We start from the raw sequence: 18,852 nt of genomic DNA, 5'->3' as shown, positions 1-18,852 counted from the left end.
GTTTCTAGAAATCTCGCAAGGATCTTTTCATGTTGTGATTTTCTCACTTTCTTTTGTTTGTAAATACATCCTACAACCTTCATGGCAATACTGCATGTTAAATTAAAATATGACACTCATGTCTCACTTCCTGTGAGAAAAAGGTGATGTTCAGTGACGTTAAATCATTCTTCAACATGTTCTATCAAGCAGATGTTGGCTATATTTATACACAGGTGTGACATGAAAATAATTATATACAGCGACATGGATTGTCCAATTATACATTACTGTCTGCATGGACAATTTAGTCCCCTACTCTAAATTACTCTATTCTGTGACTACTGTACTCTAACTTAAGCTCACGATACAATTGTATCACAATATTTTTAACAAAATGTAACCTTCTGCATGTAAATTAAGAAATATTAAAAAGGCCTGTCACTGAAAAGTAAACTGAATTTGACCATAAAATTTAAATTAAGAAAGGAATTAGAAAATTCTGTCTACACCAGACGTGTGTAAGTCCTATAATAGAGAACTTCGTAAAACATTGTATAGGTCAAATGTTTTTCACTGAACCTAAAGGATTAAAGAGAAAACACATGTAAAAAATCATGGGGGGTCACCGGGGCAAGTTGTCACGCATTTGTCTATAGGGTTTTTTGGTGCGCTGGTTTAAAATCAACCCATCCACTGTATAATTCCAATATTATAATTTTTGTTGAAGCTGTTTATTGTGCTGTCATTGCTTTTCTTATTCAAACTTTACTGTATATGAATATTAGCACTCCAAAGAGACTTGACTGTTGCATTACGTTGCTGTTTTCCATTTCTATCTTGGGAGCAACTCGCAGTCAAGTTGCTTGAAAGTACAAAGTAAAAACTTCCTCAGCCAATGAACTTTTTTCTGATTCATTCTGCCCTCTCTCACTTTCTCTCCTGTGTGACTCAGCTGTACAGCTTCAGAGATATAACCTCTTTTGTTTGTGGATTCACCGTGGGTTATGTTCAACTGTGTTAAGACTTGAGAATCTGCTTTTTTAGGTTATGCTTAGGGGTGCACCGATTCCAGCATCGGCCCCGATACCAAGCTCATGTAACGGTTACGCATTCTCGTAATGACACACCAATACCAAAAACCGAGACCTTATGTGACATACATAGAGCCCTATGATTTCCGCAATGTGGAAAACGCAGACGAATCGAGGAATCCAGGCATAAAAACAGAATTTGATGTATGACAAGGAATGGCAAGGAATTTGGCAAATGTATTATTTCCTAACAAGAAATTAACACTGAACCCGCTAACATTAAACATAACGGCTAACAAAATATTCAGATACTGTTTAAATATCTATTCTGCTTGTTTTGCGTTTGTGAAAGAGTGGAGCGGTTAGGTGTTTACTGAACGTGTTATGCTTTCAGCACCAGCGTTTCACTATACAAGGAAACAAACACATAAACAAACACCATTTGCGGCGATCCGTCAAAATAAAAGTCCAGTTAACTTAAACAAACCTTCTTTGCGGCATCCCGTCAAAATAAAACTCTGGTCAACTTGGAAAAGTTATAACACACTCACATTTTACAACACCACCCCCTTTGAATTTTTTTATAATTGGACCACAAAGTATATTTTTTACTGTTATTGTTTAGTAAACTGAAGTCAACGTGCAAGCAAAATTGTGCTATTTATCATTAAATATAGAACTTGATGAAAAAATAACTTGACTTTTTCGATGGCTTTTAAGCAATTGCGAGATTTTCAGTGGGAGTCAGTTTTCATAACATTTATAATACATAATAATCATTTTGAATATATAATATTTGAATCGCTTAAAAGATATACTATAAATACATGTTGATTTGCAAAGAGGCTGTGTATATATATATATTTATATACAGAGATTGCAAGCGAGTGTTTCATATTCTGCGAGAAGGCTAGCTTTGTTTTTCTAGCATCGCAAATGCCATTTAGAGCTGAAAGCGAATCTAAGCTTTATTCTTCCTTGAATGTTCCAAAATATAAACCGATCCAAAGTTCATTCTGCATTTTCTGTTTCGAAATAGAGTAAACATCCACTGCCCAGAAATGCCTTCTGATACGGCATACCGATTACAGTCTGTGAAAGAAATCAATTCATTTCTAAAAAGAAATGATTTAACACTCACTCTCTCAACATTGCTCCTGACTTTGTCTTGACTTTGACTGCTTAAATCTAAACTTTCAAACCAGACCAGAGCTTTTATATCTGTGTTGTTGAAAAGCAGCTTGAGAATTCTCCAGGGGTTCGAGGGGGACGAACAGTCAAAAGAAATGAAAGTAAAAAGGGTAGCAAGTTCACAAACTCACCATCACAGTCCCCAAGGTGCGAGATGTTTCCATATTCAACATCCTGCACGAAAGGTAATCTGCGAAAACATGACACAACATATTTAATCGTAAACCAAATATTTACAGATCAGGAGCCAAATGGCTTGATTGTTAAATCTTACACACTAAGAATTGCTGGGTTAGAAAATAACCCAACCTTAACCCAGCTGCTGGGTAACTATGGGACAGAACACGCGCTGGGTTATTTTGACCCAAGTGCTGGGTTGAACCATTTGACCCAAAATGCTGGGTTGTTTGTTTGACCCAACTAGTGGGTCGGGTTAACTGTGTTTCTGGGTTAACATAACCTAAACATTGGGTTATATGTTTTCCCATTGCCTTGCTACTTTTATATTTACCAATAAAAATAAATAATCTCAAGGGAATGTAAAATTATTATATTTTTTCTGTAATACAATTACACAAAACAAATGCAATTGTAAATATGCATTTTTATTAAATTTATTTCTTTACATTTATTGAATGGGTGCAATTGTCATACATTTCATCCAACACCTACAGACACATAAAAACAAGTTTTTGTAGATCAGTTTCTTTAAAAACACAAAACTGGGTTAATTAGGCACTGTAGATTCCTATTCTATATGTCAACATTGCAGCATTAGAACAGTCAAAAATATATTATTGGCACATGAGAATCAGTCCAAACAGTGTGCCATTAAAACTAAGCCAAACAAAGACTCAAAACAACAGACAATACATGTGACAGCTTAAAGCATGTTACAAGTGTCCTCAAAAACTTCCCTCTTCACTCATGTCCATCAATACGATAAACTGCATGCCGGAGAAATTTCTAAGTAGGAAGAGACTGCTTAGTTAAAATCAAGCACAGAAAAGGACTTGAAACAGATCAACTGAGCAACAAGTCAGTTTCAATGGCATGTCCCGAAACAATGGCGAAGGTCTGGGATGTCGTTGCTGCCTCATCCCAAAGGCACAAAATGTGCAGATTACATCACTGGTCTCTGCATTTTGCAAGTATTCCACCATGACAGTCCCCACCTGTTAAATATATGACAGTTAGTCTTAAAACATAACTAAAATTTAAGTTAAAATGCATTTAATGAACAAACACAGAGGCCTTATAAAAACGCTAATTTTAGAAGAAAACTTCAAACTTCACTTTTAGTATTTTACATCATTCACTACATTCATATTGTATATCATTTACTTCTGAGGATATACATATATCACACAGTGATGGCCAAAACTATTAGAACACTAGTATTTTTACCAGCTGGAAAATGGAATAAAAGTCAGTTATTTCTATCATTTGCTGTCGTGTGTCAGAAGGAAATTTCTGTTTAATTTTCCAAACATTATTTTTGTCATTAATTGTAATAATCAGTGAGATTAAGAGGCTTAGCTTTTAGCTAATGCAGCTAACGGTAACGTTACCTGAGGGGAAAAAGCGCGAAAATGCTACATTTTAAATTATTGCTAGTTGGTTGGATCCGGCAGGTCGCAGACACTTGAAAAAATATCCCCTTAGATTAAGTTTTGTATGAAATTATCTAATTCTGACTAAACATTACAACGCCATACAGTAGGCAAACAGTAACCGAACTATACCATGTATTTCTGACCTAAGGCTAGTTCATACATTTCCATGAGGTTTTAACGTGAAGGATAAAAACCTTTTAAAGTAAAAATATGCACACGTACACACATATATATAACATAACGATAAAGCGATTGTTAAGGCCTTTTTTTGTAAAAAAAATAGCATGCTAAACTGCTAAATTACTTAACGTTAATCAATCACAGAATAAAACACTTCCTCCGCACAGAGACAGATCAAATACTGCATTAAACAGTAAAATCAGTGTGCTCTTACCACAAGTTATTAAAAATAATCATATTATCATATTAATTTACCTTAGAAAATCAGCTTGCTGTGATGTGCGTTGCCGTCTGACAAGGAGACGCGTGAAGGATCCAGAAGGTTCGATGAAGTGGAAAAATGAACAAACCGGTTGGGTCAATATAACCCAACCCAGCTGTTCAGTGGTGAAATAACCCCTACAGTCCATTTGACCCAGCATGAGCAACCCAACTGTGTGTTTACAGTACCTCAAACAACCCAAAATTATGACCCAGCACAATTAACCCAAAAATGTGTTTACAGAAATAACCCAGCATTTTTTAGGGTGTATAAATTATTGTATGACTGCCAAACACAGTCTCTCAAAGCCAGACCCACAAAGAGATCTTCACTGAAACAAAATCATCAAATTTGGATGAACCATACAAGACCATATAGATTTTTGATCTCAAAATGAAACATACTGACATTATTTATTAAAACTTATAGAGTTAAAAACCTGTATATATCACTGTATTTTTCTAACCTGGTGCCAGGCCTCAGGAGAGAGCAGGTTCTTCCTCTGGTCCAACCGCAGTACGGATCTCTGGATGCAATGCAGTTTCTATACACACAAACAGACGCGTAATGTTTCTCAATGTTATTACAAAGGACAATAACAGTAAACAAAACTGAGCAAAAGAAAATTTGATTTATAAAGATTTATAGAGACAGAGAAAAATGACTCTTGTGAGAGATTGAACTCTTGTCTCATATTCACATCTGACTACTCTTTCCAGCTTTGCTTTAAACTCTACAAGGTTAAAGAGAGAGTCACCTTTTCCACTGTAACATAATTTTACTCTTGAATAAATAAACATCAATTTTGACAAACATGTTAGATGCTGATAAACCAACGATATTATAGAGCACATTCGGTTTTAAAGGAAATAAAGTTAAATCATGTTAGAGTTGGGTTTTGCCATTATTTTATGAATGATGCGCATCTCACTACACACGAGCAAACACACATCAACACCTGACTGATCAGTTCTGACTTCTATTTCATCTCTATTCTTTATAAAATGAAAAAATAAAAACTGAGCTCTGTATACTGTGTTAGGTTATATGAGACCAGTCTTCTTTTTTGATTGCACTTATGCTTTTGTTGTCCTCATGCTGTCCCAATTGCTTCCATTGCATAACCCACCTGTACGTCGCTTTGGATAAAATCGTCTGCTTAATGACTAAATGTAAATGCAAACACACACAGATTTATTTCTCAATTTGCACAAAACACAGAGCAAATACAATCATTAAAATCAGTATGCAACCCAGCAATAAATGAAAAAATCTATGATTCAATCCAAATAAAGCATAGCTTAAAAGCATAGAGAACATTTTAATTTTAAACCCTTGTAAAATGAAATGATGTATTAATGACTAGTATTAATATAATTATTAGTGCCTGGGATGGCCATTAAAACCGAGCGTTTGCAGAGCTGGCCTCAAAATCTGGATAGAAAATAGCCTATTACTTATTGATTTTGATGTTTTGAATGTAAAAACCATGCAAACGTCATAAGTAGACCTCATATAACCACATGAAACAATAAACAAGCACAGTTCATCAAACCTTTAACATTTACATTTAGTCATTTAGCAGACGCTTTTAGCCAAAGAGACTTACAGAGAGTTCAGGGAGCGATAAGCGATAAGAGCAATAATACAATAGGTGCTGATACCAAGTTACTAGTTTCAACAAAAGCTTGACCACTACCTTTTTTGTGAGAAAGAGTCAATACACACTTAAAAAGTTCTGCCATGGAGACTGGGATGGCGGAAGGATCTTTCATTTATATAATAATAATATTAGTTAATAACTGGTGTCTAAAACAATTAATATGGTATATTGTATATGAAGAGTTTGGTTCCAAAATGAGACAACTCTCATTTCAAAAATCATGTTTTTTTATAGTGCATTCGAATTCGCAGGTGGTTCGTTTTTATTTAGTCATTAATAACCAAAAAAATACAGTTAACTTACAAAATAAATCACAATAAAAACATGATAACATAATAAAAGACATGAGTTATCTCATTTTGGAACAAAACTCTTGATGTATATATTTTTTTCTGCAATAAAACACTTTTGAAAAAATGATTCAAACTTCAGCCGGCAAAACATAACACCAAAATTACTTTAGTTCTCATAGCTATTTCTTGATTTGTTTTTTAGATTATTTATCACTTTATACTTTCTTTGTTCTTTATGTTCTTCAGTATATTAGTCAGTCCGATTCAGTCAGTTTGCTGTTACCTGTTGAAATGACTGAATGCATAATACGGGAGCACATGAACGCCACCACAAAGTCGTAATTACCAGTGGGTGGGAGTTTAAATTGAACCCAGACTTTCTAAGTTGTGAGTCAATGAGAAAATCGTAGCAGAAGCTAATTGGTGTTGGTCGCAAGTTTTTATCTGTACAATTTAGTTTTTATGCAAATTATGTGTTGTTGATTACGAATAGCTATACATTTTGCCTGAAAACAATTCTCTTTTAGCATGTTTATGACAAATTTACTCTTCCCATCATTATACGGGTCACAAAAAAAATATAAAATGCACTTCATAGAAAAATTACTTGATATATTTATTTTTCCAAGAAAAATAAGCTGAATGAATTTACTTCATTAGTAATGGGAGTAGTTCACTTTAAATATTACAATCTTTCTTCATTTACATCAAAGCTGTATGATTTTCTTCCGCTGATCACAAAAGAAGTGATGTTAACAGCCCCCCATTCATTTGCATTGGTTACAATAGAAGTAAATTTGGGGGCTGTGCTGTTCATTTTTTTTAAATATCTTCTTCTCTTGAAAGAAAGTAATTTTCAAGTTTGAAATGACAAGACGACGTGTAAATAAAGACAGAATTTACATTTTAAATGTGTACTACTCCTTTAACATACCCGTCTTTCCACCTCAAACACACATCAAACAAACTTTGACTTCCGAACTCTCAAACAGAAACTTTCAAAGAGGACTTGAAAGCAACACATGCCCTCCACGGATACCGAGGGAATAGCTTTTAAAATGCGTTTGCCACCCATGGAAAAAAAGATCTGGTGTAAGATCACAGAGTCATTTGACCGTCCACATGGCGCTGCAGACCTCCATGCTGCATCGCACCACATCCCTCATGATGAGAGAACCTCAATGGACTCAATCAAAGGCACGTCCATAATCATGTTGAAATACAACAGAGGTTTACTGCAAATTCACAAGGAACAACTTCCAAATGTGCCATACAGGAGCCAAGCCAGGAGCGTGTGTGTGTTGTCTGAAGGAAATTGTAAAGCTAGGTTACAGTAATTCAGAAGCCACTGATGAAGCAGCGTGTGTTTGGGTGGCACATTTAAGATGGAAAATGAGTGTGTGTGTGGTTTGTGTGTGAGTCACAGTAGGCGACACAGGCAGCTATATTTTTAAGCTACATCCTAATTCAACCTAGTCTGAATACAACAAGCGCACGAGTAACAGATTTGTTTGTCCAATATGTGGAATCAGTATATATTTCTGTTACAATGAATGTGTTTGTGTGTACTCACTTCATACATCTGGAGTGCAGTTGGCAGCGTGCGACAGGAACTCTCACCACACAAGAGTGAAAAACCAGCAGGAGTGTGTGACTGGGTTTGTCTAGGGTCAGAGAGAGAGGCTGACGCGCCTGCATGGAGTCATCGCCGCACCTACACACACACACAAACACACGTACACTTAAGCCATCAGTATGCATACTTTTCATACAAAAAAATCCAAAAGACAACCTACTTGTATACTGTTTGAACACTGTGTATAAATACTGTACATCACGAGGCCTATTAAAACAGCATGATATTGGCCTTTTTTAATATTTGTATGGGCTGGATGGAAGGGAATAATATTATTTGCTGTTTTTATTTGATCACATTTTTTGGGGGGTAATAATTGTATAATCTATTGGTTCACTATTATTTGAGTCCATGGAGTCAATAGACCAGATGAGATGTCACTAAAGTCAAATCTATAAGCACATTATGACTTAATCAATGTGGTGTATTTATTAGACGTCACACTTGTGAACGGCTAAAATAATATTTTTAAATTCAGGTTGGAAGCTTTGCACACAATCTGTATGGATTATTCTCAAGCAGACAAAATAAAGACAAAATACTTGAACAAAAACATTTGATATAAATGTAGAAATAATTTATTGACTTTTTTAATAAAATATTTATTTACTCTCAGGACATAATTTTATTGTTCATTTGGTTTAAATTTATATAACTTCTCATTGGTTCTTGCATGTTTTGTTACAAAATACCATGTGACTGCTTTTCAATAGACAAGACACAAAGAGATGTATTGTTTTCAGCATGCCACTATATTTTTATTTAGGGCTTGGAGGGGCTTGTTTTGGATTCTGTTTCACTAAATGAGCTAATTTCTCTCACAAATGTGAGTTTTTACTTCATAAGACATCTATAAACCCACTGGATTTGTTTAATGATTGATTATGAACTTCAACACATGGAGACCAGTATAAGAAAACGACATTTCTTATACAATTATTTGTGTTGAACTGAAGGAATTAAGTCACATCCGGGATGGCATGAAGGTGAGTAAATTATGAGTTGAATACATGCGAAGAATACTCCTCACTCAAAAATTGGCAAAGTAACGACATCACAACCTTGAACACGTATGAATACACATATCTACACACACACATCAGCAAATCGACAGAGGCTTTTTGCTCATTTCACAAGCTGTTAGCCAATCAGAACAGAGGTCATTTAAAAACGAAGCAGAAAATGAAGGGATTGGACAAAAGGTTTAGAATGAAAGGAAAAGTAATTTATGCCTGTTTAACAAAAAAAATTGATTTAAAAAATAGGAAAAGTATATCGCTACGAAGTATACAAAAATGTACTTAAACCTTAAACACAAAAATATACTTACTGGTGATGCTCACAAAATGCAAGTTTGGATCCCACTTGACTTCACTCTAATAACTAGCTGTTCTGTCTCAACTGTCTCTGATCATAAATAATGGCAAAAAGCCTAGAAAAACACCCAGTAAACGATTCACTCAGAGCTCCAAATCACATTAGCTGTCAGGCAGCTAATAAGGCGTTACATTACTGCAACATCTCTGATCAAATGACGACACCGACGTCCCGAAGGAATTTTCTAAAAATATCAGACATCAATCTGGAGCTCAGAGCCAAATGTAGTTAAATGAGAAAAATGACTGTATGTCATCCAGACATCACATAAGGCAGAGCAGGTCAGCTGAACTCACTGATCTCTTTGTTTCAGGTGTATGTGTGTGTGTGTGTGTGTGATCCTCTGCGAGAGCGCTGTGTCCAGCTGAGCGCCTTATCTCAACCGCCACACAACTCGCCTTCATCTCCCAACATGCAACGCTCTGAACCGCTCTGTTCTACCTTCAGACAGGTAATGCCTTTCATCTTCAAAACGGCAGCAACCCCCAAACACTAACACACAGTAATATGATCAATGAAGCCCTGTTGAATGTCTCCATTTGCTTTTGTGGACATTTCCAGGCCGCTGTGGTTTGTTTTAGAATATATTGCAGATTTGTCTTTTCCGATTGATTTATTTGACCATGTTTTGAATGTAGGGCTAAATGTCAGTGAACGTAAACAACTGCAGGGAACATCTTGATCAAAAAGAAATGTTTGGAAATAAAACAAAGTTCTGTCTGGAAGTACAGTAGCAAAACTTGAAAAACTTTACATCACTCTTTATATTTCGAAGATATACAGACGCCTTTTAAGAGGCGCCTTTTAATTAAGAGATCATTTCAAAATAGTTTTCAGTTTTTCTGAATTCATAGTTTATAGGTATGTGTTTAGGCAAAATTATAAGTTTTGTTATATTTTATAAACTACTAATATTTCTCCCAAACTTTAAATAAAACTATTTTTCCATATGCAGAAGCTAGAGAAATCGGTCAAAATAACAGTGAAGATCATCTTTATTTTTATCACTTTTAGGCAACACAAAAGTAATATTTGTACTTTGGAAAAGTTCAAAATATTTTTTATGTTATAACCTGGAATTTAATCTGTTTTTATGTGTCTTTTCATGCTGTCAGTTTTTCACATTGCTGTTGGATGACTTTTTAGAAGTTTGTTTTTGTTGAAATTCTACAGACACTGGACTTGAATGACCACAATGCATCTAAAACGGCCGATTAAATGAAAATTTGTAATGGACCATGAATTTAAATATATAAATACAGTATACCTTTTTAATGCTTGAATTTTGTTAAATTGAAATAAATTATATAAATTGTTACGTTACTTTTCACAGTTCTTATTCAGTTGTCAATTTCTTTTTATTGGCAATATACATAAATCTATTGATTCTCGATTACTTGAGTCCGTACTGTTTTATCCTCCAGCAGATATCAAAAAAGTAAAAATAGGTTCATGTTCTTTACATTATATGAAAGTAAGAAAGAAATGGTTAGTTATAAGCTCTATCTAATGGTTCTTCTCGTGCACCTTCATAAAGACTATTTGTAAGACCTTTTTTGTAGTTTAAAAAAAAGAGTTAATAAAAAAACAAAAAGGTTCCTTGAGGAACAATCGCACTGTTGTGAAGAATCCTTTAAAGCACCTTTATTTTTTTTAAAGTGTAAAAAGGATTCAATTAGAATCAAACACTGGTTCACGCCCAACGCTTAGTGTGTGCATTTGATTATAAAAAAAATCATTACCTCTCCGGGTTGTATCCCTCCAGCTCTTCCAGAAAGATATTACTATTGGAGTACTGCGTCTCTGAGCTGGGAGTTATGAGGAACTTGAGAACCGTTCCTCTAGTGGATCCCAGGAAAACCACAGTCCGGTTCCGGTGGGGGCCAGCCTCAGTGTCCACCACCATAGTGTTTAACTGGTACCTTAAAAGTGAGGTAAAATCAAGTAAGAAACACGTATTACTTAAGAACAGCACTATCACAATGGTACCATTCATTACAATAATGACTATTCTTTCTATACCACATGTCTGTGTATATTTTACAATGAATTTGATTGTGGCTTATCCAATCAGATTGAACATATTCAGCTTAAACAATGTTCTCTGCATATTATTTTTAATACAGCCTAATGAAAAATGATAAGAAGATGTGATAGATTTGAGATGAACACGCTATCTGTCTTACGACATAAGAAGATTAAGTTCTCTTATCACTTCAGAGAAATAAAAAGGCTCATTCGGATTGAAGCAAGCAGATACAGAAGAGAGTCTCCAATATCATTTACTGCTTCCATAAACTTTTCTTTTCATTTTCACTTTGTTGCAAGTCTGACTAATCATTTTAAGACATTGTTTATGAGATTACTATATAGCTGAAATGTTTTTCGTCATATGTCTGAAGTGTCCCTCTCCTTTGCGACAGTTTACCTGTTGTTATCTGGAAGGGCCCTTGTGGCCATTTCAATCCAAATTTAAAAAGTGAGGCATTTTATAGTTACACACAACTTGTGCACAATGACTCACCGGGTCTAAAGGCCTCAGGCAATTTGGTCTCAACAGGACCATTTCTGGAGTTCAGATTTATGTTTTGACTAAGGTTTTCCTACTAACCTTTAGAGACTTCGGAGAAAGACTGTAACAGTGCTGAAGTGAAATGCTCACAGACTGATGTCCATTGAGTGTAAGTGCTAACATTAGCCGTAACACAGCAAAGCTCACACTGTGACTCTGGATTTCTCACCCAATTTCCATCCGAGCGTCAGGGCTTGAGAAATACGCTTTCACATTTTTAGATACACTTCTTATCTTAAAGGTCCAGTGTGTAATTTTTTTGGAGGATCTATTGACAGAAGAACTAAACTAAGTAAACTACGGCTATTTGATCAGTAGGAAGTACTGCTCGATCTAAAATCATTACGAGATCGAATCTTTTATAACGTGCATTTGAAAAAACAGCATTTTTCAAACATCATTATAAATATGCTCTATTATTTTGAAAATACCTGAAAAGGTTTGAAGAACAGCGATAGAATAAGACCATTGGCAATTCCTGGAACTACAAGTAGCGTCTCAAATTGCACACTTATGCACTATTCTACGCCATATTGTAGTATAAATAGTGTGAGTAGTGCGATCACATTGAAAATTCTCAAAAAAGAAGCACTTTTTCAACCCAAAATATGAAGTGTAGAACTGTGGTTACGTAGCGGAAGGGAGACGGGGCTATCAGATGTTCCTCAAGTAAGACTGCTGCAGAGTGATAACGCTTCAATCTGATCATGACTAAAGTATTGCAGGGCAAAACACATGAAAACTACATTAAATGTACAATGCACAAATTGATTTTTATTCACATGACGTCATTTGCGCATGTCTGGGAAATCCATATACTTCCGTTTAATATGAATCGGTTGAGAATTCCATTTGGGACAATACTACTCTTTTGAAATTCATATTCTACATGGTTGAGTGCAACGTGCATAGTTTAATGGCATTGTGCATAGAATGTCAATTGGGACACAGCTGACATGTGTAAATCGTTGTTCTTCTTTGTCCCATATTCAGAGTTTCTGCGCGAGAGCGCCCTCTGGCTTTCAGATGTGGCAGCATTAAACCGTAATTCATTGAAAAGCTGAGTATAAAAATTACACAATATATCGTCCCAGCCCTAGCAAATACGTTATCTCCTCTGGCAAAGAAGCAAAAAGGTGAAGACATCTTAGTTCTGTGAGAGCCGGCGTAGTGCTTTGAAAGGAAGTGGGTAGGGGTGGAGTGAGCCGTTGGTTGAAATTCGCAACTTCACCACTAGATGTCGCTAAATTTCAAACAAAGGACTTTTAAGCATCTTGGTATTTATCGCTGTTTTGCCGTATGACTTGTCTTTTCTCAGTATGCATCCTACCTGACCATGGTCTTGACTATCCAAGGTCTATGTCCTAGCAAAGGAACCGCTTCGTCCATAAGAGGATGAGTCTTGATGAAATTCAGCACTTCATCGGGTAGGGTGTTAGAAGTGCTGAATCTTGAACCCTGGACAGCACAGCCTCCGGGCCTAAGAATATAAAAAACAATTTTGAAATGACTCACACATGCATTTTAAGCCAGAGAAAACACAACACTCATCCCCCAAATAAGTTTTAAAGCTAGGAGCAAAGCTTTGAGATTGCTTTAGAGTTTGGAGCCCGTGGCTGGAGGAGAACAGGGTAAAGGGTGAGTGTAGTCCCTACAGGTCTGCCTTCACGTCTCACCCGGCTCTCCAGCAAGACCCCTGTGGCCCACATTTAAGCCCCTATCCACAGATTATTTTTAGAAGAAATGATGGATCTGTAGGCCTGCTATAAATTCTGGACATTAGCTTCAGGCAATGAAAAAATAAAGTCACCAGCAAACAAAAGCAACATCAGCTTCACAAGACAGACAAACATAACACAAAAAAGAACACAACTAAAAAAAACAAATAAAAAACACATAACAACATATACATTAAAACAACATAATGCATAAAATAACGACACATAACATTACAACACAACAAGAAACAACATAACACATACAATAACACAAACAACGTAACAAAGCACAATGACTCATAACACACATTACCACCCACCCACAACATAACATAAAACAGAACACTACAACACAACACAACCCATAAGACAATGCACCACATCATAAATCATTACACAACATAACATAACATAACATAACATAAAATAGTTTCATACCTGGGTTTAGGTACGAGTTCATCAGACACTGGTGTCCATATGGATTCTGGTGATTTCTGCTCTTTGAATCTCCCCTCAAACACTCGTGCTAACTGCTGCATGTCAAATGCACACACCGCCGAGCCGGGGATGCTGGGTAAAGTCACAGAGTAACAACAGGGTCAAGACACATCACTGAACCAATCCACACCTCAAACCAAAAGACAGACACACAACCAGACATGTTCACATGACACACACTGTCACAACAGCCCCAGGTCAACGCAAAGTGTCCCAGCAGGGCTTTTCATTTACCAGAGATAACAAAGAAATCGACCAGTCTGTTTCACCAGCATCTTATAACAATGTTTCAATAGACATTCACGCTGGATTCATAAAAACATAAGCTTAAGTTTCATCAACTACAACTTAAGTTAATGAAAGTGCAACCAGTTCCACTAAACACTGAAATGTATTCAACCAGTAGCTCATATCCTTAAATCTGCACTTGTACGATCTCCTATTCTGTATCACTTCACTATAGTAACAAGCCGTGATGACATGTTGGTGATATCATTTAAAATTATTTAGGAATAAATTCATCTTAAATTATAAGTAAAAGATATACAGGACAAAATATTGCACACACAAACAACTCAATAGTATTTCTATACATCAGTGTTTCCTACTGATGTTTCAAACTTTATAAAATGATGTCTCCAAACCCTTACATTATTTTCTACGTCTCTCAGGACTCACATACATAAAATCAATACACAATGTTCCATGTGGCATATTGTAAAATTGCTTTAGACATCTTTAATTGGATGCATGCACATTGTTTGGTTGTAATATAATATGTATTATAATATATTTATATTTAATTTACTAATTATTAACTAAGTATATAAATATATATGTGTATTATTAATATTGTTGTATATTTACAAAATATACAGCATTTAACAGTATATTTATATATTGGTATTATATATGTTATTTTATTTATGTTGCAGCTGAAACCGTATAATACAATACATTAACCGCCTTAAATATATACAAATCAATGCACATCAATGCGTAATGAGACTTTGTACTTGCATACCATACAGGATCTTAAACAGAATTTAAATAGAATACTTTTATTTTGTATTAGAGAGAGATTAATCTGCAATTTTCATCTATTTTTATTGTGATTTGCTGGTGAAGCTGGTTCAGAAGCCTTATGAGGACAGCATCTAAAACACAACTAATGCAATGCAACTCTTGGAAAGAACAGGAAAAGAACAGCATATATCAGTCAGACACAAAAGGATACTGTCAGATGAACAGACAGGATCTGGTTAAGAGCGCAGATTGTACGGCTCTGGTCTGCAGGTGTTCACCATGTGTTCCAGGGCAGCTTGTCCCTCTGTCTCTTCCGCCTCCAAACGGTTGGGGGTCAGATCGACAGTTGAATGATTTTCCATCTTACAGATTTTTGTTTTCAGGGAAACCATGGGGAAAATTGTATCTATGGCTTGACTAGAATATATCCTGTTCTGTTAAATCATTTAAATGTTTATCAGCTGTATGTGCATGAAATAAGCTATTCTCACCCCCAAAATGAAATAGAGCTGTCATCAGTCGCATTATGATTCATGCTATGCTGTCATATGTCTCAGCAAAAGTTTACCAGACATGGATTCTGATGTTTCAATCATATCTGATGAAATGATCGAAATACAAAATACAAGAATACATGAATATATAACAAAGTATGAAATGAATTAAAATGAGTCAATGAGTTAACTTATTAATATGTGCCTTAAATAAAAACGAATCTACTAAACTTATAAAAAAATGTAACATTGTGTAGCAGGTGTGTAGAGGTCAATTTGAGTTTAGTGTGCAATGTGCAACACAATACTGGAGGGCAATGGGTTGAGACTACTGCATAGATTAAGAAACAGATTTCGGATTTCCAATCAAGCAATACCCACAAACAATTCTTTCAGCCAACGAAGTGGTTAAGGGCTTGGAATTTGGCGGGGGTTGTAATTCAGCCGAACAGAAGCTACAACATCCCGAGCACAATGAGAATAAAATGACTGAACTGATGAATCCGCACACCTAAATAGAACCAAACTCGATAAGACAGCTCCAGAACAATCATCCCATTCAGACATTATGAAGGCCGCTCATTCAATTCTGATCATTTCATTTCTGCCCAATTCTCTTCTAATATTCTCCACTAGTAGATACAATGGGAATATGGGGGGGGTTCTGTTCTGTTAAAGATGGGCTACCGGATGAGGCCCTTTGGAGTAATTGAAGGGTTTTGGGAACCAGGGGTCCCATTTGTACAATTTGGAATACAGGAGCAGATTGATGGCAGCAGTGAGGCGGTGGGCACGGTGTTAATGGATTGATTTGAAGATCAGCTTGAGCCCGCCGCCTGTCACCCTTATGGAGGGCGTCTGTGCCAAAGATTACACGGCTAACAGAGATGTCATCGGATGTCACCGTGTCTCTCTCTCTCCTCTTGGCTTTAAAATGTTAGTCGACTCAAAAATGAAATTTCTGTCATTATTTACTCACACTAATGTCACTGTAAAGCCGAAAACCTCAATACTGTAAGCCCTCCTGTAATGTTACCCAGAAAGTCTGTGACAACGTGAATGTGAATACTTTGGGTGAACTATTCCTTTAATTTATGGAAACGATGTTCCACTAGAGTCATTTGTTTTTTTTGTTTTTTTTCACAGATTTTAATCTGTCTGCTACTGTTGAAAAAGCAAGACAGGCAGCTATAGAGGGAGCCATTTGGAGGGAGCCATTTGGAGGACCCCCTGAAGCCAATAAGCTGTCAGAATTTTGTGGCCTTCAATTTGAATCCAGCCAATGAGCTGTCAGATACACTGACGTAAAGACTCGTAAACTTCTGGCTGGACAAACAAGCTATACTTCCACCCTTTTATCCTGCCCGCACTTGTTTCTGGTCACCAATCGCCCGCTATGCTTTTTGGCACCGTGCCTTTGTAACTGCCCAGCCCAGTTGGCTTGAGGTGTACGGGCCATATCCAACTCACGAAACAAAGCTCTGCCGCACATATCCATTCGAGACGGACGCCGTGCGGGTTTGAGAAATGAGGACTAAATGAGAAAAATGGACGTGGCGGAAAGCAGGAGGGGCTTCATGCTGTTTGTTCTTTGGCACTGACAAACCGTGACACCGACAGCCCTCTGTTTGGATCTCACGCTACTGAGAAAAAAGAAAGAGTCATTTTTTAGTCTTCGATCTGTCTGGACGAACCATAATTGAAGTCGCCTTTAATTTACATTGTATGTGTTTACAAGCACCCTACAATTCCACTTGAGTAGTATTTTATTTTAAATAACATGCAACGTTGCTCTGTTGCTAGGCAACATCAATATCCTGCAGTTAGGGAAATTAATATTTCTTGTTGGAAGAATTGTAATTACTATTAATAGAAAACGTAATTGAGGTTTTATCCAGCAGTTGTACTTCATTTCATAAAACTACAAAAAAGATTTGTACTATTAAGAAAGCATTTACCCAAGAAAAGAAAAAAAACTATAACAGACCTCTTGTGCAGATTGCATTTTGTTCTAACAAGACCATAAAATGTAAAGCAAAAGGTCAAACGCAAAGGTGAATGGGTTCCTTATTCATATTCATGACACCCCACAAATGTCCAACTTCAAATTCATGTTGAAGGTCCAGTGTTATGAAGTTTATCGGCATCTAGCAGTGAGGTTGCGAATTGTGACCAACGGCTCACTCCAGCCCTCCCTTTCGAAGCATTAGGGTGGCTGAACACGGGGTTAAGATGTCATTGCGTGTTTCGGGATAACGTATTTATGAAACGCACTCTGTAGTGCAGTTTGTCCGTTTTGGGCTACTGTACAAACAACATGGCGAATTACATGAAAGAGGATCCGCTGTGTCTGTAGATAGAAACAGCTCATTCAGAGGTAATACAAACATAACGCTTCATTATGTACAGTCTTTCTACACCTTTATTTCTATAAATATTGCATGTAAATAGTTCCTACAAATAAGGCACTCTGGACCTTTAAAGGGGTCATATGACATGGCATAAACGATAATTATTGTTTGTATTAGACGTAATGTGTATTAACGATTTAAGTTTAAAAAACGCTGAATTTTTATTATACTGTGCATGTTTGTATCTTTTCTTTGCCCCGCCTCTCTGAAACGCACAGATATTTTACGTATCTCATAACTCTGAAAACCAAGGTGTGGTATGATTGGCCAGTTAACCAGTGCGTAGTGATTGGTCGAACACTGCAAGCATGGGACGGAAATGTAACGCCACTTGCCATATTTGGAAAATCAGGTTCCAAAGCAATTGTACTGACAGGTACACCCACTTTACATGCGTATACATTCGGGTAGTCTTAGTCAAATGAGACCACGAACTGATGTAGATTTATTGGGGTGTTGTTACACGAGGCGTTTCAGGCAGGTCTGGGTGAGCATTCGCTTTTAGATAGAATGCATCTTTTGTTCCCACACTTTCATTTTTGCAATAGTACGTTTCTAATGCATGCATGGGCAACTTATAACATACCAAAGACACAGAAAAAAAACGTATTCACACCTTTCTAAGATTGCACTGCTCTTCTCAATGTAAAAACATAAACACATCAAACACAGCGGAGATAACTCTTCTTTTCTAATCTTATACAACCCAACAAGAGGTAATCTTGTGAAAGCAGACCTCATCCTCTAATATTAAAGTATAACATATGCGCTTACAGTATGCAACAAGCTATTGGGACAAATGCAAAGGGCTGGTGGAACAACGTTTAGGCCGGTTTTAAAGTACTCAACCCCATTTATCCATTTAGTTCCAGACAGAACAGACTGATTCTTTCCCTTTCATA

At 36.3% G+C, this 18,852-nt stretch overlaps 1 protein-coding gene across 1 annotated transcript in view; it reads right to left on the bottom strand.

Moving 5' to 3' along the window:
• sema6ba (sema domain, transmembrane domain (TM), and cytoplasmic domain, (semaphorin) 6Ba) overlaps positions 1-18,852 on the bottom strand; it is a 117,491-nt gene that overhangs the window by 21,478 nt on the left and 77,161 nt on the right. Inside the window, exons 11-16 of the mRNA XM_056743689.1 lie at positions 13,960-14,091; positions 13,134-13,283; positions 10,974-11,153; positions 7,792-7,932; positions 4,729-4,806; positions 2,336-2,394 (exon numbers count right to left, since the gene is read on the bottom strand). Coding sequence (XP_056599667.1) covers positions 2,336-2,394; positions 4,729-4,806; positions 7,792-7,932; positions 10,974-11,153; positions 13,134-13,283; positions 13,960-14,091 — 740 coding nt within the window. The remainder of the gene's footprint in view (positions 1-2,335; positions 2,395-4,728; positions 4,807-7,791; positions 7,933-10,973; positions 11,154-13,133; positions 13,284-13,959; positions 14,092-18,852) is intronic.

The sequence above is a fragment of the Triplophysa dalaica genome, chromosome 3, assembly GCF_015846415.1.
Source record: "Triplophysa dalaica isolate WHDGS20190420 chromosome 3, ASM1584641v1, whole genome shotgun sequence".
In the NCBI taxonomy this organism is placed as follows: domain Eukaryota; kingdom Metazoa; phylum Chordata; class Actinopteri; order Cypriniformes; family Nemacheilidae; genus Triplophysa; species Triplophysa dalaica.
The sequence above is the reverse complement of the archived record's forward strand: the minus strand, read 5'-3'. Positions and strand labels throughout refer to the sequence as shown.